At 46.7% G+C, this 20,526-nt stretch overlaps 1 protein-coding gene across 1 annotated transcript in view; it reads left to right on the top strand.

Annotated features, from left to right (window-relative positions):
* TMEM132C (transmembrane protein 132C) overlaps window positions 1-19,182 on the top strand; it is a 257,003-nt gene extending 237,821 nt beyond the window's left edge. Inside the window, exons 6-9 of the mRNA XM_083589852.1 lie at window positions 3,828-4,033; window positions 5,173-5,446; window positions 7,527-7,718; window positions 17,408-19,182. Coding sequence (XP_083445978.1) covers window positions 3,828-4,033; window positions 5,173-5,446; window positions 7,527-7,718; window positions 17,408-18,607 — 1,872 coding nt within the window. The 3' untranslated portion in view covers window positions 18,608-19,182. The remainder of the gene's footprint in view (window positions 1-3,827; window positions 4,034-5,172; window positions 5,447-7,526; window positions 7,719-17,407) is intronic.
* The last annotated feature ends 1,344 nt before the right edge of the window (window positions 19,183-20,526 follow it).

The raw sequence follows: 20,526 nt of genomic DNA, 5'->3' as shown, positions 1-20,526 counted from the left end.
GGCCAAAACAAACAAGATGAATTTTAACAGGGAGAAATGTAAAGTATTGCACTTGGGCAAAAAAAATGAGAGGCACAAATACAAGATGGGTGACACCTGGCTTGAGAGCAGTACATGTGAAAAGGATCTAGGAGTCTTGGTTGACCACAAACTTGACATGAGCCAACAGTGTGACGCGGCAGCTAAAAAAGCCAATGCAATTCTGGGCTGCATCAATAGGAGTATAGCATCTAGATCAAGGGAAGTAATAGTGCCACTGTATTCTGCTCTGGTCAGACCTCACCTGGAGTACTGTGTCCAGTTCTGGGCACCACAGTTCAAGAAGGACACTGACAAACTGGAACGTGTCCAGAGGAGGGCAACCAAAATGGTCAAAGGCCTGGAAACGATGCCTTATGAGGAATGGCTAAGGGAGTTGGGCATGTTTAGCCTGGAGAAGAGGATGTTAAGGGGTGATATGATAGCCATGTTCAAATATATAAAAGGATGTCACATAGAGGAGGGAGAAAGGTTGTTTTCTGCTGCTCCAGAGAAGCGGACACAGAGCAATGGATCTAAACTACAAGAAAGAAGATTCCACCTAAACATTAGGAAGAACTTCCTGACAGTAAGAGCTGTTCGACAGTGGAATTTGCTGCCAAGGAGTGTGGTGGACTCTCCTTCTTTGGAGGTCTTTCAGCAGAGGCTTGACAACCATATGTCAGGAGTGCTCTGATGGTGTTTCCTGCTTGGCAGGGGGTTGGACTCGATGGCCCTTGTGGTCTCTTCCAACTCTATGATTCTATGATTCTATGATAAACTTTGTTCATTCATGAAGCTTTTACAGGCAGGGTCAACCTCCTAGCCTAGAAACTTGGGGATTCATGTTTACATTTTAATGTAAGATTCTCAGAATGCTAGTTGCATGGATGCATCTGGTAGCACTTACCTAGCCCTGGTTCATATAACTTTAAGGCAGGGAGAGAGAATCTCCTTCTGGTAGCTAATGGTCCTCATTTAAAGAAGATGAAAACATTTTCAGAGGTGGGTGGGATTGCCACGCAGCATAAAGGGAATTGAAGCTGCGTGCTGATTAATTTCTGCAAACATTCTGGTCTGTCCTTAGTAACACAGAAGGTTCCCCGATTGCAGACCACTTTATGCATGATTAACGCATTGCAAGATTTCCCTCGACGTTTATGACACCTTTAGGAATTACTATGACAACGACTTTATCAAGCAGCGTCACTTCATCCTATCCCCATCCTTCTTAATGATTTATATCTTCTAGAGAGGATTCTTTTTTAAAAAATAGTATAAAAAAAATCCCTCCCACTTGTACTCAGCAAGGTAATAAATGAGAAAACTCAATGGTCTGTAAATTGCAACATTGATTAAAGAAGTGATTACTAATATAACTCTTAAATTGACTATGCTAATGCATGCTTGTAGTTCAGGACAGTATTTACATGCTAATGATAAATCCACTGCAGCGTTGGAGGGAAGGGGGGCAGCGAGATGGGGGAGGAGAGAATAGCTTCATCGTACTAAACGTATTGCAAATGCTTATAAACAGATAATGGGCTATTGTGGAGGAAATTATTTTCACTTGGTTTTCCATTCTTCATATCAAGCTGTTGTGGGGATTTATATCTTAACTGTAATGACGAAGGCCAGAGGAGATTATGCTAAGCAAGTGGGACTCATGGCAGAATGTTGCAAAAGGAGGATTCCTGTTCATGAGACTCCATTGCATTCTCCTGCCCCTTCTCCGTCTTCCATTTCTCCCTCCCCAAACTGCCAGGCAGCTTTCCAGCACCACTGAACATGCTCAGTGCTCAGTGGCTGGGAGAGACCCCCTCTTTGGCTTTTTCTTCTAGTATTTTGTACTTCTGCAAACCTTGAGGTTTCCTTGCTCCTGCCAATGCATCTCATTTTACATGTGGATGCTACATTTTAGCTACATAAACAATGGCGCTCACACCTGATCACAGGAAGCAGAGGGAGTGTTAAGGACCACTGAGCATGTCATGAAGCAGGGTGCAGAACCTACGAATGTAAAAACATAGCAGCATCAGAAGAGCTGCCAGATCAGTCCAGTAGTGCATCTGGTCCAGCAGTCTGTTCTCACAGTAGGTAACCAAACGCCTTTGGGAAACCCACTTGCACAACCTAAACACAAGAGCACTCTCACACCTTTCCATTTTCAGTAGCTGGTATTCGGAGGCATTGCTGCTTTGGACTGCAGAAGGCCTTTCAGGCCCAGAGGACAATGTCATTATCCCTCCCACCCTGGCAGGCCAACTTTAAGGGGTGGGTTGGACCTTGCACCTGTCAGACACCTGACATCATACTGACAGCTGGTGATTGGCAGGTGGGTGGTGCTGCCTGTCAGATGCTGATGGTGGTTGCTCATGAGTAACCAGGCAGAACTCCGACCTGTCATTTACAGGTTTTATTGTGCAAACTATTTACAGTGCAGATCTACAAAGTTCATGTCTGTCTTAGTCACTTGCAGAATCTGGGAGTGGCCCCTTCTCCCTCAACATAAGAACTTCGGCACCCCAAGCCTCCTCTTCTCCTCCTTGTGTTTCACCCCTCTGCGCAAGGTGGGCAACGGAAGTGGCATGCGTCCCTCCTGGCCAGCCCAGTGAGGTGAGGTACTGGGGCTCTCAGCAGCATCCTCGAGCCCTTTCCTCGCTTGGCTGACCCCTTCCCTCACTTCTCCACTGGAGGTGTGGCTTTTCCCATCGCTGGAAGAGGAACTGCTCCTCAGGAGTTTCGGAGGCTCTCTGTATCCCAGCGGCCCCCCTGCCTCCCTCCCCTGTTCCGAAGGCAGTCCCCTGACACTGCCCAACCCTCAAAGCTGGCTCACTGTGGTGGGGAGGATACCGCAGGAAGCAGGATTGAACTCTCTGTGCACCAGGAAGGAGGATACAGGGACGATGAACTGTGCAGAATTGGCTAAGCTAACAGACAAACTACGAGAGAAGCACAAAAAGGACTTCAAAAGAGTCTGGGAACCATTTACAGTTTATTCGCAGAAACAACAGAATGGACTGGATCCACTGGCAGGATTTGAGTAAACTTTCATAATTTCATTTGAGTAACAGATATTTCAGAGAAATGATAAGGGATTTTGTTTTTGTGTAGGAAAAGCAGGATACGATAAATAAAACTAAATAACTCAGCAGAGGGGCAGTTGAGGGAAGTCCAGAGGAGGGGAGGGAGAATAATTGTAAATAACATGATGACTGAGATTTGTACCACTATTTGTTGTAAAATTCAAAAAATGTTCCCAAAAAAATGGAAGGAGGATGCAAGAGATTGGGGGAGAGATGATATGGGATGGTTTGCAAACCTTGTGTTATGGATTTGTGATACAGGTTCACACATGTTCACATGATGCTGCAGCTTGGACTTCCCCAACTTGGCTCACTCCAGATGGTATCAGACTGCAGCTCCCATTGGCCATGACCATTAGCCATGCTGGCTGGAGCTGACGCAAGCTGGAGTCCAACAAGATCTGGAGGGCCACAGTTTTATCATCCCTGGTTTCACAGCTTCCCACCTCTGCTGTTGACACCATCTTAGACGAGGCATTCCCTTCTGTATAACAGGGAACACGCCTTCTCAGGTGCTCATAAGAAGCACCTCCTCTTGTATGATAGGGAAAACGAACACTGCTTCTAAGATGGTGCCCATCACCCTCAGGTTTTTTGTAAAGGCCTGTATTAAAAAAGAATTTACATCCTAGAATATCTGGAGGGAATCAGCTACGTTTATTCAAATGGCATACCCACTGGTGTCACCCTTAAATACTTCTCTTTTCCCTCCTCTTCTTTTAGGTTTCCGACAGGTGTGACTATGTTTATGTCAACGGCAAGGAAATGAAAGGCAAGGTGAATGCAGTGGTGAACTTCACCTACCAGTACCTGAGTGCTCCTCTGCAGGTTACTGTATGGGTGCCACGCCTGCCTCTTCAGATTGATGTTTCGGATACAGAGCTGAGTCAAATAAAAGGCTGGAGAGTTCCCATCATTTCGAACAAGAGGTGAGCTTTGTTGCTAAATGCATTTGATCTCCTCCAAGCCAGGCTGATGTATCAGCCTGCCTTTCCTTCTTTAGAATCCTGGAGAAGACCTCCAAACAGACCAGGGAATCTGAGGAGGCCTGAGATGCTATCTCACACAGCTAAATTTTCCCAACTGCTAAGGAAGGTTGGCACATGAGACATAGCAGTGGAAGACACAAAACTTGGAAGGGACTCAGCTCTCCCCCACCAGCACTATGTGGGAAATTAACCATCTATATTTCAAACCCTCCCAGTTCACTTTTCCTGTAGTGCTTTCAAAGTTTGAAGCGCAGAAATCTGAATGGTTTCAAATGTAATAAATAGGAAATAAGCTATGAGCCCCCACCCTCTTTCCATTGTAGAGATCCCCTTGCCTCCCCACAGTGCCAATCCACAGGACAGGAGAGGGTGAGGAAGAGCATGGTCTATGGCAGGCATAGGCAAACTCCAGCCCTCCAGATGCTTGGGACTACAATTCCCATCATCCCTGACCACTGGTCCTGTTAGCTAAGGATGATGGGAATTGTAGTCCCAAACACCTGGAGGGCTGGGGTTTGCCTATGCCTGGCTTATGGCAATGGGATGGCATCTCCAGGTAGGGATAGGAAGGGCTCCTCCCTGAAACCCTTGAGAACCATTGTCAGTCAGTGTGGACAACGATGAGCTAGATGGACCAACAGTCTCACTCAGTCTGACACCTTCCTCCATTCCTCATTTACCTTTGGGGTCACCCCCCTTGCCGTTGCCAAGTTTGGTTTTTGGAAATAATACAAAGTAACAGTCTTAATTTCTTGGGTAATGAAAGGGTGGTTTGAGGGAGACAGGTGGAATTCCTATGCTCTGCGCACAATGTATGTGCTTTACAACTGAGCTAAACTCTCTTGTCTGGGCATGGACCTCATCATTGACTAGGGCCTTATGAGAAAGTGCATTGACCATGATCTAGCAACCATAATAGAACGTATTGGTCTTCTTTGGTTTCTCCAAGCAAGAGTTTGCTTCATATGCTTGCAAGGTGCATTTTCTTCATAAAAGGCACAGCTGTGCACATGAGGCACACCTGCTAGATATCTGTGCTGGTTGGGAATGAATGTTAAGTTGAAATAATAATCTTTCAGACCTACAAGGGAGAGTGATGATGAGGACGAAGATGAGCGGAAAGGACGAGGCTGCACCCTCCAGTACCAGCACGCCATGGTTCGGGTTCTCACCCAGTTTGTAGCTGAGGACACCAGCCCGTGGGGACAGCTCACCTATTTGCTAGGATCTGATTGGCAGTTTGACATCACGGATTTGGTGACGGACTTCATGAAGCTAGAGAAGCCTCACGTGGCCCAGCTACAGGGGGGCAAAGTCTTGGTGGGACAGGAAGTCGGCATGACAATGGTCCAGGTCAGTCAACAATGGTTGCCATCTTTTGAGCTGCTGTGGTTGCACCTAGGTATGAGAGCATCCCATTCCATGGTTTTATTGTGCAAGAAAGGCAGGGTTGAAGCTTCCTTGGATGCCCTGAATTAGTAGCATGGTTCCTGGGTGTTATGCCTTGCCCGATTCTGAGCATGGGCAAAAGCAGGGGTGGGGAGCCTCAAAATTGGAGTCAAAATATGGCCCTCCAGGCCTCTCTATTTTGCCCTTGGTACTGTGCCCAGCACATGCCCCCTCTCTCCAGACCACATACCTCATGGGCTCTGCTTTGCATCCCAGGTGTTTCTGCCTAGCTAGAATGTGTCATTGAACACTGACAATGCCTCTTCATTGTCTGAATGGAGGACCCAGAGGGGTTGTGAGTGTGTGTGGAGACCAGCCTACCAAAACAAGGTACATGTATTACCCCATCCACTTTTGCCTCTGGTCTTGCTGGTCACTGTCCTGTGGCCCTCAGTAGACTGCTCAGAATGGAAAAGGGTAAACTGAAAATGGTAAATCTCACTGGGGCAAAAGCCATGTTGTATGTTTGTTCCCCAAAGAGCTCAGACAACTCAGATTCAAGCAAATGCTCCCTGGACCTTACACAGTCAGCCCTGCAAGGTTTCCCTGCCATCCTGTTTCCAACAGCTACAGGAAGCCCTTCTGGCCATAGATATTATTTCCTCAGGGCCTGATCCATGAATAGCAGCAGCAAAGAAACTGAGCTTTCTTGGTTTTCTGAATTATCTGTGTATAAGGAGTCCTTCCAGATGGGATGTTGTTTCTGGCTCTCTCCCTCATATGTCCTGACCCTATTAAGCCAGAACTTCAGCTGAATGGTCTTATCTACCATACATTCAAATGATGTTTACAGCTCCCAGAACCAGAAAACTGGGCCCATCTTTACTGCTTTGCAGTAGTACAACGCCTCTTTTTAAATATACCTGTCTCTAAGGTATTGCAGCTGGTTAATACGGCTTCTGCTAGCAGGCAACAAGCTGGAACTCCATCGCCCCTCCCCTAGTTGAAAACTCTAGGCCTAAATTTAAGAAGCCACCTTGTATGGAGTCAACTAGCTCAGTATTGTCAACGTCAGCACTGAATGGCTGTGGTTTTCCAGAATTTCAGACAGGGCCTCTTCCAGACCTACCAGGAAATGCTGGGGGTTGAACTTAGGATCTTCTGTATGCAAAAGATACCAACAAGTGACAAGTCACTTGTAGATACCAACAAGTCAACATGCCTGATAGGAACATAGGAGTCTGCTTTATACCAGTTTGGACCTTTAGTCTGTCTAAGTTACTATGGTCTACAATGGGGGTGGGGAGCCTGTGACCCTACAGATGTTCTGGTGTATAGCTGTCATTCCTGACCATTAGTAATGCTGTCTGGGTAAGCATGAATTGCAACTGAACATCTGGACTGCCACAAGTTGCCAATCCCTGGTTTACATTAGCATTGTTTCCCCAGCCCTGGTGATGCTGGGAGTCTTTCCCCAGCCGTGCTTGGTGATGCCATGGATTGAAGATGGGCCCTTTTGTCATATAAAGTAGAGGTTCCCAATTGGTGGTCCACAGACCCCAGGGGGTCTGCATAACCCACCCAGGGGGTATGAGGCACCATTCACATAACAAAAACTACCATAGAGATATCAAAATTGTCAAAAGTAGGGGATCCATGGATTGGCTTTTGAAAAACGGGGTTTGCAGTACTTAGCTCATTGGGAACCACTGATATAAAGCAGATGGCTCTGCCAGTGACCTGTAGTCCTTCATACCTCTCAGGTATTTGGCTACCCTCTTCACAGTTTCACTAAGGGGTAGGTAGACTAGCCATTGCCAAAGGCCTGTTTCCAACTTATGCAGCAACGATGAATAAAATTGTGCTAGCAATGAGCATGCTGGTTCTCCAGCCCCCGCCTTAGACATTATTGTAGGACATTTAGAGTCTTGAAATACTCCTGTGAGAAAATATAAATTGGCATAAGGAATTCAGGGAGGGGTGACTATTGCTCTTTAACCCCATCTTAAATAGATTCCTTGTTGTCCTTTGGCTTCTTCCAAAGGTATTGTCTCCGCTGTCTGATTCCATCTTGGCAGAGAAAACTGTGACGGTGCTGGATGAGAAGGTGACCATCACGGATATGGGGGTCCAGCTGGTAGCTGGATTATCACTCTTCCTTCAGCCCAGTGCAGTGAGTAACCGAGCTGTTGTGGCTGTCACTGTGGCCCAGGAGCTGCTCCATACGCCCAAACAGGTAGAGTATGTGGAATCCTGTTTTGTTCTATCTATTCGGGCAGTTCTCTTGAGCAATGCACCGAGATGTGTGCATACTGTGATCCCGCCATTGTAGCAGGGGTGGCGGTTCTGGAGAGATACAGTAATCTGTTTCCTGAGATTTTTAGCTTTCATGTTTTGTTCAGTTCTCTTTAAACAAATTCCCAGTCCATATTGCTCTAGATCATGTGTGGAGCAGACAAAGACTATACTGTGAGTGTGTCTTACAAATGCAAAGTCTCCAGCAAAGACACATATTCTGCTTCAGAAAATTGCGTGGCAAGTCCCCTCCCCCCATGAGAAATGAAGACACTGGACACATTATTTAAGGTTAATGGGCATAAAAAGGCCACAACTTTATTGATTACAGAATTGAAAGGTATTGGCCTTAGGCATTGGCTCCTATCGTCTACCCGGCATGGAGACCGGGAAGGGTTGTCCACAAGCCGTGGGAGTCCTGTTGAAGTACGCCAACTAGGATCCCACGGGTGTCACCGCTCGGGGGCGTGCCGGGGGCCCTTACCTCCCTAGGTTTCGGACAAGGCAACGCCCCCCGGAGTCCTCTACCGGACTACCCTTTCCATTGGGGAAGGTGATGGCGCTTCCTTCCCCCCATTCATTTGCATAACAATTAACCCCTGCCAATGCCTAACCGCCAATACCGTGGAAGTTGTGGCGTTTGCTATGAGGTAGGCGAAAAAACCAAAAGGCTTGAAGTGTGCCAACTTGGAAAAATTCCTACCAGGCCCCTTGCGGCGACCAACCGAAGTCCATAGCAAGGTCATAGCTAGCTAATCCTAAAGGGTGGGTGGGATGGGAAAACCGCTCGGCTGGGAAAGGGAAAAGAGGGCGGTCCCCGGGCGTGCCTGGCCTTAAATGGGCTAGGCCCCGCCTCCCCGGCCCGCCGATTGGCAGACGGGGTGGAAGGCACGCCCGGGGATTCCCTGTCCACGCGGGGGCAAGATCCCGCCCCCGCGTGTGTGGGTGGAGGGTTTAGCCCGCAACCCCCTCTCCTCCCAGGAGGAAATGGCTTTCTCGAGTGCAGGGCATAGGCTCCCTGAGTGGTGCCTCTTCCTGTTATGTCTTCTTCCAGGCTTGAGAGGGAATCACACTGGAGAACATGACTGCGTCATACATAATGCAGAACAGCAAAAATTGGAGAAAGCTGCTTAATGTATGCAAGCTGAACACACAAATCTGTCATATACCAAGTTCGACCATGGATCAATCTCTTCTCATAGATATTGGGTCTCCAAAGGCTGCATAAGATTTATTTCCTTGGAATGGCATCCTGAGACCTTTTTGAATTGAGATGTTCATAATCAAATCCTGGGATCTTCAACACGCAAATCATGTGCTTTACAGTTGAGCTGTGGACCCCTGTTTCATAAGCCTTGCTCTGAGAGTCCTGCACATCTGACTATGGGGAGAGCTCAACTGCTATCGGTGGTTGTCAGTGTCTTTAAAAAGGTATTTTAAAGTAGCATTTAAGTGATGCTATTCTCTTTGGCTTGCCTAAATATGCCTGCTTGCTTCAGTATTTCCTTGCAGGTGCTTAAAAAAACAATCCCTTGGTCTCTCAGAATGAAACACAGCTCAGTTGTAAAGCACATGATTTGCATGTTGAAGATCCCAGGATTTGATTATGAACATCTCAATTTCCCTCCAACCAACCCCAATCCCATGAACTCTTATCCTGCTATGTTCCCTTATTCTTTCTCCAAACTTACCTGTTGGTTGGGTGTTGGTGGTGGTAGTAGTGTTCCAGGCTGAAGGAGCTCTGGGAAGTGACATTGTCTAGGGCTCCCAGATTCAATAAACTCTACTGGGCTTAGGAGCCAAGTTGAATTAAATTTTCTCAAGAGCCCTAACTAAACTCCTAACAGCAATGGTATCCCAATGAAGAGGAAAAGAGGCTGCCACCCTTGTCCCACTACCAGGGAAAAGAAGGAGGCATGGAAGCCAAAGGGTCTTCACGTCCCCTAATAAAATATTTGAGGGTGCTGCTGCCCCTTCTGCAGTTGATGGGCATTGCCATTCAAATGGTGTGTGTGCACTGTGTCATGTCATTGATTATGCAGGGTTGGGCTTACCTGCTCCCCGCCCCCCAAAAAAATATTTTATTCAAGTTGGCAGCTCTGGAAGGGAGAGGGATGCATGGCAGGCAACAGTGATGTGGGGAAAGGTATAAGACATTTTGGGGAGATGCTCTTTTAACTGCAATTTGTAATTCAAGCCCCACCCCCAAATGACTTCGCTTCCATTGAAAGTAGGGAGGGAGGGAGAGGAGAGGAGCAGCTGAAACATGTTCCTTTCTTCCATTTGGAAGGGCAAAGCCATTCACCGCTGGTAGCCTATTATTCTCAGATTTGGCTGACAGAGGCAGGTTCATGCTTGGGCTCATCAAGGCACCAGTGTGTTGATCCTACTTAATTCACAGGTCTCTGATACTCCAACTGAGCCAGGGCAGAACCTTTCTGCTTCCGAGCAGAAAGGTTCAGGTCATGGCTTCTATGGAGATGAGGAATGTATAGAAGTCTCAATCTCGAGGCAAATCAAATAAGTAGGTGAGGCAGACACAGAAGGAATCTGCAAGGGGACACTCATTTCCCTCACATGTCTAGAAACAGTCACTTGAACGGGGTCTATAAAAATGTTGCCGAGTGAGATGGTAGAATGGGCTGTACCAATTTGGGCAGAAGGTGGGGAAGATGCTGCTTTAGGATGCTCCCCACCATAAACAGAAATGAATAAATCCCTGCAGATCGAAAATGAGTGCATCAGTCCAACCCAAGAAGTTGAGACTCCCCAATGCACAGTATGCACTTCTGTGCTCTCCTTTGTCCCACTGCCCAACAAGCTATAAAAACCAGCTCAGGAGAAAGAAAAGAGAGTAGAATGGGGAAATTTTAATGGGCACTTAGGCTTGGCTCCTTTATCTTGCGCTGCTAATGGAGGATAGTGCAGGAATGTCCCCGAGTGAAATAACTCCTGCCTATTCTTCATGCTCCATTGAGGCTGGAGGAGACTTCATGGCTACCAACTTCCTCCCCAATACCTCCCTGGTTTGTGTTTTCTTGTCTATTCAAAGGTAGAAATGACCTCTGGCATAGAACCATGGCTCTTATCCATGATCGCTACCTGGAATCACCATGTTCAAATCCTCTGTTTCTGACTACCAGGTGATGGGTGCCAACAGAAGAGAATGGTTGTTGCATTTGAGCTCTGCTTGTGGGCTTCTGGGAAGCAGCTGATTGACTAAATAAATAGGAGAAATGGGATGCTGGACAAGAATAACCTTTGGCCAGACCCAGCAAGCCTCTCATATTTCTTTTTCCTGGGGGTGGGGGCAGGAGGGGGAAATGGAAAATGTCAGGAGCTGCTGGTTCTGTTTGAAGCTGCCCCGTGTGGTGAGCCACTGAACTGCAGGTGGCACCTTCTCAAAGAAGTACCATCAGGCCCTGGACTGACTCCATCCACACAAGCTGGAGATTGGATCCTCCTGAGCAGGAGGAGCAGAAGAGGGTTTTTTGTGCCAGCAGAGCCTTGCTGGAGAACAAGGTCTCCCTGAGTTCTGATGTGCACATGTATTCTTGCTAATTCTTCAGTCCTGACTTGCTCCTTGACCCTGGCTCCTGGCTTGTCCTCTGGTTCCAGCTCACTCTTTGGTCCTGATTCCTGCCTTGCTCCTCTATCCTCTTTGATCTTGACTACTAGCTAGTCCCAGGACATGGGTGGCGCTGTGGGATCAGGACTTGCCGATCAGAAAGTCGGTGGTTCAAATCCCCGCAACGGGGTGAGCTCCCGTTGCTCGGTCCCAGCTCCTGCCAACCTAGCAGTTCGAAAGCATGTCAAAGGGCAAGTAGATAAATAGGTATCGCTCCGAAGGGAAGGTAAACGGTGTTTCCGTGCGCTGCTCTGGTTTCACCAGAAGCGGCTTAGTCATGCTGGCCACATGACCTGGAAGCTGTACGCCGGCTCCCTCGGCCAATAAAGCGAGATGAGCGCCGCAACCCCAGAGTCGGCCACGACTGGACCTAATGGTCAGGGGTCCCTTTACCTTTTACTAGCTAGTCCCACAGCTATTGGTTCACCAAAGATTGTTCCCATGGCCCAGCACTGTGTGTCATCTTTCTATTTGCACACTGAGAAACTCTCTGATGGTTAAAGAAGGCGGGGAGAGTTACAAGGAAAGTAACAGTCCTCTGATTGTGTTAAGGTCTTCTTACTTACATTTGGCATATACAGCTTACCTCAGGAATGAGAATCATGCGGCCCTCCAGATGTTGTTGGACTATCACTTTCCTTATCACTGGCCATGCTGGCTGAGGCTCATGGGAGTTGGAGTCCTGCATCATCAGGAGCACACCAGATTCCCCATCTCTGACTTAGACCCTTAGTAGACACAGTCATCAGCAAGTGACTCAAGCAGCAGTTACATCAGCCATAGGCGAACTCGGCCCTCCAGATGTTTTGGGACTACAATTCCCATCATCCCTGACCACTGGTCCTGTTAGCTAAGGATCGTGGGAGTTGTAGTCCCAAAACATCTGGAGGGCCGAGTTTGCCTATGCCTGAGTTACATGGTGGCTACATCTCCCTTTCTCTTCTTCCCCATTCTCTTTCTCCAGGACCATTTCACATTATAAGCAATTTGATTAATTAAAGATCTGGATTAAAACATTTTTATCCTACTGCTCAGCAGCTTACAAATGTCAACGAGAAGACAAATGGTGTTTTTTCCATGGGCTCTGCCTGTGTTCATCAGCACACAATATGATTGATTTGACTCAAGCAATGACAGAAGCCTGCTCAGATATGAGACGTTTCCTCATCATGAATGACAGCACAGCCCAATACTGAAGGGGTGAAAAACTGGATACTTCCTTCACAGCTGTCCATTTTTGAACCAAATCTTCTTTTTCTAATGTGTTGATGTGGAAACCTTTCAGTCCAGCAGGGCAAATCCTTAGCTCCCCCACCCCCAGCTGGCCACTTTGGCAGACAGGCAGAGCCACCCCCTGCCAATCACCTGATATCATGACATCAGGTAACACATTTTTCCTTCACAGCATAGCCTGAACTCAAGTTCTATTGCACAGGAAGATCTCTGCTGACTGGTGCTGACTTCAAGCTCTGTTTGTATCAGTTATACTCCATACTTCCCAGCTGGAAGCTCTGGAATGTAGCAAATTTCAGTGGGGCTTGAAGTCACTGCTGTTCAGCTGACTGGCACTGACTTTCAGTCAGTGACAGGCAGTATATAAATCTAATAGAATAAATAAATAAATAAATAAATAAATAAGTCTCAAGAACCCAGTCCTTCAAGAACTGCCTCTCCCCACATGACCCAACCCAGACAATGCAATCATCATATGAGGCCCTTCTTTGAGTGCCCCCACCATGGAAGATTTGGAGAGTGGCAGCACAAAATTGGGCCTTTTCGTAGTGGAATGTTCTCCCCATGGAGTGCCACCTGACATCATATTTATTTTGAGGCAAAGACATTTATCTTTACTTGGCCTTTTGGTCCTTAATTTGAAGGGTACCATTGTGGCCTCTTTCTATGGCGTGGGGTCTGTAAGTCCTGCTTTTTATCAGCATTGCTGTGTTTTTAGATTTTCATTAGATGTTCTTCATTGGTTTTAATGTAAATCACTTCCGCTTACTTTGTGAGTAGCATGTCTGGGATTTGGGCACCTTACAGATTACCTTCTCCTGCACATGCTCTCCTCTATATTTTGTTCAACATCTGAGGTCCTGCGATGGACCCACAACTGCTGGAGTGGTCCCAGTTTTTTCTTCCCTTCAGCTGTGCTGTGCTGCCATTCAAAGTGATCTCACACTCTTCCCATCATTGCTGCCATCAAATAAATCATCCCAATTTTTTAAAAAAGGACCATTGGCAGCAATCCTGTGAAAATGTTGCTTGTTTGCAGAGAGAACTGCAGAACTGAGAAAGAAAGAAAGAAAGAAAGAAAGAGAAAAGAAAAGAGGAGGCGAATGTAACCAGGGCTACCATAATCTCTCCATGTTTATGACTTGTAATTAATGGGCCAGGGGGAGATCCGTCACATCTCGGGTGCCATCATGAAAGATTGAAGCTCTGCAGATGAGATGGTTTTCATCCATCTTCATTCCTTGATGGTAATTGGAGGTGCCTGTCGAAGAATGAGGGTGGGGGCGATTTATTGATGCAGCACACCAGCATGGCCAGCTTTGCAGAAACAGTTCTTTGAAGGACACAATGCTACATTATTTCTAGGGGTTTTTCTTTTTTTTATAGATACTACAATTCCCTTCAGCCCCAGCCAGCACAGCACTGGCTAAAGATCATGGGAGTGGTACTCTCGGGGGCACCAAATTGGCAAAGGCTGCCTTAGACCATGAGTCACCAACACAGCACCCAAATGCCCAAAGAGGCACCCCCTAGTGCCAAAAGGCCCCATTCCTTCCTGCTGTAATCATGCTGGGGGGGGGGGAGCCTTCTATTGTAGCCAGTAGCTTTTTGTGATGTTCACTTTTCCTTCCCCAGCTGTGACCTCCCTGCCAAAAATGCCCATCGTGTTGCAATTGGATGTCAAATGGAGGAGGTACAGTTATGGTGGGGGGATGACACAGCCAGGAAGTATAGTCCTCCTCTCCTCAGCTGCACCCCCAAGCAGACTAAAAACACCCCCACACCACAATTAGCCTTCAACAGAAGGATCATAGAATTGTGGAGTTTCAAGGGACCCTTGAAGACATTGAGTGCAACCCCTGGCAATGCAGAAGACCTCCCACCCCTGTTTAAAAACCTCCAATGAGGTATTTGAAGATGGCTGTCACCACTCAGTCTCCTCTTCTCCAGGCTAAACATACCCACTCTCTCTACCATTCCTCATAAAACTTGGTTTCCAGACCCTTATCAGCGATTCCAGGAGATTGGACTAAATGACCATTGGGGTCCTTTCCAACTTAACATGTTGAGCATTCTAAAAACATTGAGCCCTTTGTCCTTTCTCTGGAGTGCCATGGTACATTTCCCCCTCACCTGGTCTCTGCAAAGCATGCTGTGGAGTGCCTTCAAAATGGAATATTAGCTGAGTCTCAGGCTCCCAGGGAACTAAACGCCCTTCGCTGTTGTCAGCAAAAAGCTTGAAATTTAACTGGAAGGGTAGCAATGCACTTTGTTCTGAGCTAGGGTGGAACAAATCTCAACTGCTTGCAAACAACCTAGTAACATATGCTGGCATTATGATTGGACAGTACAATGGGACGCCATATGCCTTTGAATGCCAGGTGTTGGGGGTCACAAGTGATGGGATGCTGGATGCTATGATCCTAATACACGACTGTGGCCTGATGGGAAGTCTTGCTCTCACGCTTCGCTCCTGCACGTAATGCTGCACAAACCGTCCCAATACTAAGACATTCACTCACCACCTTAGAATGTTCAGTTCACATTGAGTTCGTACCTGACTTGTTCTTAATGCATAGTTGACCACATCTACGGATGAATGCTATATCAATCACTAGTAAAAGTTTAATAAGGAGGTTTTCATGCCTGTCTAGTCCTGTGCTCCCTTTCCCAGTCTTTAATCTATCAGTGATTAATGCCTATATGCAACCTTTTGCTTTGTACTTGTGTTAACCAATCAGCAATAAGCACATGTGTGGCAATGCTGTAATATTCAATAAAAGGGACTCCCCAAGACTTGCTCGAGAAATGCCTCCCAGATGACACTCGCTACCTGTCTGTCGTTATTTCAACCCAACACACAAGGAGAGACAGTGTTGTTGCACTTGGGTCAACTAATTCTAGTTTTGTCCCCACCTCCTCTTCCCTGCTGAGTTCCAGAAGGGCAAACCTGAGACTCAGAAGGAGGAAGCTGACCACCAGGGCCACCCCATGGACTGCATGCAAGTTGGCTGAGGGAGACTGAGATTGATCTCCCCAATGAACCAGCCCCTGTCACGCCTAAAAAATGGCCGCTGTTTCTTTAATGCTAAAAGAACTAAGTCAGCATGAGTCAGCGGCCTACAATGACTCGTGCAACCTTTCACCAAATTGTACCTGTATATATAGAGTGGCCAATGTTAGTGTTTGGTGTGGGTTGGTTGGATGGTAGAAAGCTGGTTGTGTTTGGTGTATGTAAAAGCTGTCGGTCGTGGTTGGAGAAGGAGACTTTTTAAGAATAAAAGCAGCCATACTCTGCAAGGATACTCTTTCTCAAAGACTCTTTTGTGCCAACTAAGGTCTGAGGACTAGGCAAAGGAGTAAAAAGGAGGTCAGAACCTTTTCTTTTTCAAACACTGACAGCCTCCACTAAGGCAGTTTCCTGTGTCCCTGTATCAGGTTTTAACTTGGATATTGATTTGGGGAAGGAATGTAGATCACTGGTAAAAGCATCTTCTTTGAATGCAGGAGGTCCTGGGCTCAATCCTTGCGCATCTTCAGGAAGGGCTGAGAAAATCCCCTGCCAAATCCTGGCAAGCAGTTGCCAATCAGTATAGAAAGGACTGAGTTAGATGCTCCAAGGGTCTGATTCACTGCAAAGCAGTTCCCTGCGTTTCCATGAAAAAAAGAGAAAAAACACACCTGTTGTGATTACAGTGATTTAGAAGAAGTGGCAGTAGCTCTGCTATAGGATTCCCCTCCTAAAAAAAAAATGAGGGGTTGCTTTGTTAATTAATATTTTGCTTCCTCCCTCTTTCCAGCTTTGATGAAAATGGATATTTTATTTATTCAATGTGGGGATTTCTACCCCCGCCTTCCAACACTTTTGCTGGGTGGCTAATAAAAACATATATATCTCAGGAAATACAATAAAAACAATTTAAAAGGAACCTGCAATAAAAGCAGATGAGAAGAAACAATTTAAAAGGAACATATATCCAAGCAACAAGATCTATAGAGAGCAGGGCATAATCGTCAGCAGAAATAAAAGTTAAGTAATAAAAAGCTGCATAAAAACACTGACAAAGATCAAATGAGTTACTCTGGATTAAAAAATCATGGGGAAATAGACCTGGAAAGGTTTCGCAGGGCAGCAAAATGACATCGGTGAGGAGATGGTTCCATAATTGGGGTGCCACCATTAAAAAATGTATCAATCACAGTTTGGCTAAATGATCATTTAGATGGTCCTTTTGCTCCTGTTTCCAAGAAGAGGAAAAATGAAAATAGAAAGAATTATCTTTCCCCCCTCCCCATTCACACCTATGCACATACATGCACACGAATACTTCATCTCAGAACTGTGAAGGTAGTATGGTACATAAGAAAAGCCGTGCTGGATCAGACCAAAGGTCTATCTAGTCCACATTTTGTTATCACAGTGACCCATGGGAACACGAGAACATGGCTGCAATATCACTCTCCCATTCATATTTCATAGCAACTGATACTTAGAAACATTTTATTGTGACTAATCCTAAAGGCAGTATACAGTGATCATGACTGGTAACCATTGATATCTATATCTGCCATGATTTTGTCTAGTTGTTGAACATCACCACATCTTGAGTAACCCATTCCATGTTTTAGCTATTTGCAATTTCGTTTGAGTTGATAATCCTTCATTTTAGTGCTAGGAAGCAGGAAAACCTATACCTATCTCTCCATGCAACTGTGAGATGAAGGGCCCGTTTCAGATCTTGTGGTTAACCATTTCCTTTATCTTTTAGGAAGCAGTGGTCAGCTCCTGGATCCAGTTCAGCGATGGCTCAGTGACCCCACTGGACATTTACGACCCCAAAGACTTTTCCCTCTCGGCTTCCTCTCTCGATGAATCAGTCATTTCAGCCCACCAGAGCTCTGCTATGAAATGGCCAGTGGTTGCAGCAGAAGGCGAAGGACAAGGCACATTGGTCAAAGTGGACATGATGATCTCTGAAACTTGCCAGAAGTCCAAGAGGAAGAGTGTTCTCGCCGTAGGCAACGGTAGCATCAAGGTCAAGTTTGGTCAGAATGATGCCAACTCCCACGGGGCCGGCGATTACGATGCCGATGAGATCGAGAACCATGCGAGCGACCGAAGGCAGAAGGTGTTGGACCAAGAGCGGTATGGGCAAGACGGGCGGTACTATGGAAGCCCTTCTGCCGAACGAGAGGAAGTTTCCGTCAGGAAAGCTGGCACCACTGCAAAGTCTACGATCAAAAGCAAAGTCTTTAAGAACAGCCTGGATGGAGAAAAGCTCTCGGATGATGGGCAGCTCCAAAACATCCCAATTGACTTCACCAACTTCCCAGCACAAATTGACCTTCCCAAAAGCAATGGTGGCACAGAGGACAGTGACCTTGTGCAGGCACCCAGGGGTCTCAGTGACTTGGAGATTGGGATGTATGCTCTGCTGGGAGTCTTCTGCCTTGCCATCCTTGTCTTCCTGATAAATTGTGCCACCTTCACATTAAAATACCGGCACAAGCAAGTTCCGATGGAAGGGCAAACCTCCATGAGCCACTCCCATGACTGGGTGTGGCTTGGGAATGAAAGTGAGCTCCTAGAGAACCGAGTGGACGTCTCCCCCCAGCAGAACGAACGCACAACTAACATAGACCGAGGGATAGGCTTTGAGGAGAGCAACCAGCTCCTCAATGGCAGCACACCGAAAAGTATCCAGAGCCAAATCCATCGGTCGGCTGACTCAGGGGGCAAGCAGGGGGAAGGGCCAAAACCTGATCCCCCTTTGCATTCACCCACTTCCAAGCGGAAGCGGGTGAAGTTCACGACGTTTACCACCATCCCTCCAGACGATGGTTGCCCCACCATCAACTCTATCCTCAACTGCAATGAAGATGACATTAAATGGGTTTGCCATGACATGGACCTGGGGGAGTCGAAAGAGATAAGAAACTACATGGAGAAGCTCAAAGACAAAGCATAGCTTCAGTTGATGGGTTTTTTTATGGTTTAGCAGCCACACCTTGATGCCTTCAGTTGAGTTGGGAGGGACTTGCGGAATAAGATGGATCTGTTTGTGTGTGTGTGAACTGTGGGGGGAACTGAACAGACTTACACACAACAGCTTATATATAGAGAGAGAGTCAGGGAGAGGTATTTGCTAAAGATGTTCATGATGGTTTGTTCTTATTCCCCCTCCCCAGATGGAATGTCCAACCATTTGGATAAGCTAACCTCCACCAAGCTGGTCCCCTCCAGACATTTTGGACTACCAACTCCCCTCAGCCCCAGCCTGTACAGCTGTGCTGATGGGATTTGGTAGTCCAAAACATCTGGAGGGCACCAGCTTGGCAGAACTTGGGACAAGAAGCCCAAAGGAATTGAACTGACTAGTATGATGTGCTGGGACAAGGTGAGGTTATGATATGGATGATTAGGGTGTCAAAGACAATTAAACACAAGGTACCAAAAGTATTCTTTTTTTTACAAAAAAGGAAAAAAGATAATAAAAAAGAAAGAAAACTTCTTTATATTTCTAATAAAGCATCAAAAATATGATACTGAGACTTATGAAGAGACTGTCTGAAGGTAGTAGTCATACAGTCGCTGCAGCTGGAGACAGGATGTGATGCCAGGCAGAGGAGAGACAATATTATTTTTCTTTACAGTTCGATTTTTTAAAAAACGATTGTGTCACATGCTGTACGTAGGGTCCCCCTCCCCTTTGTTCCCCACTCTTCTGCCTTTCATACCTTACTTTTCATTTTGGAGGGATGCAGCGGGTAGGGGGCAATAATTAACCAAGGAGTTTTTCTATGGAACAAAAATAATATCCCAACATTAGTTTACATATACTCTCAACACTTGAAGATGATCAACACAAGCACTTCATTTCAGTGTGGCATGCCTTTGGAATGCATGAATTTCATTAAGGGCCAGCTGATGGCTGGATCTGGCCCTTGAAACAGCCTTTTTAGCCCTCACCACCCACCTGCCAACTATTAGCCCTCCCCACTTTGGACTGGGGTTCCCCCCCATACACACAATTTCACCTTCTATTGAGAAGAAGCTGGAACCAGTGAAGGATGGGGCACAAGGGTGTATGGGGCACTGCCCCACCAACCTCATTCTTGATTCCTCCGAGCCCCGCTGCCTGCCTTCTCACAGCCAGGGATTGGCCCTGGCTGTCAGCTTCTTCCTCCTAAGTCTCTATTTGCAGTTATGGAGCTTAGCAGGGAGGAAGACAGGACAAAAGTGGAATTAGTTGGTGTCACCTGCCATTGGCTCAGGCTCCATCCATTGTGGCTTCCCTGGTGTCTGCCCTGCCAGTCCCAGAGGCCACCACTGGCAAGGATGCTGGGTGCATATTTCATGTCCATCTTTTTTGTGTCAAAAGCTCTTGAACATTTTGGAATGGCAGAGTTAACCACTGTCAACCTCTCCAGAAGCACATGCATCTCTCATCCTGAATAATCAATGACCTCATCGTTCCTGATTGCATGTATGATGTACCTGTGAAGTATGAGCTGTTAGGCGATCCCAACTCCATTACAGACTGAACCAGGGATGGCGCAACATGTGGCCATCTGGCAGGGGCTGATGGGCCCTGGAGTCCAACATGTGCCAAGCATCACTTGGGCTACCCTTGGCACAATGCCTTACCATCAGTGGACAAATGACACTGACAAAATGCTGCATAGGATCCTCTATGTGGTGGGCGCTTCCATTGTGATGTCCCCTTTGTGGTGGACACTTGGTTTCAAGATAGTCCTGACAAGAGAACAGGAAATTAAACATGCTGCCCATAAAGGCCCATCAAGACTACCATGCAGGGGGCAGGGATAGAGAGCTCCAGTCTTTTCTCCAGCCCTAATCTGTATGCACCCTTTCATTGGGTTTGGA

Source organism: Podarcis filfolensis, assembly GCF_964270895.1.
Source record: "Podarcis filfolensis genome assembly, chromosome: 16".
Taxonomy (NCBI): domain Eukaryota; kingdom Metazoa; phylum Chordata; class Lepidosauria; order Squamata; family Lacertidae; genus Podarcis; species Podarcis filfolensis.
The sequence above is the reverse complement of the archived record's forward strand: the minus strand, read 5'-3'. Positions and strand labels throughout refer to the sequence as shown.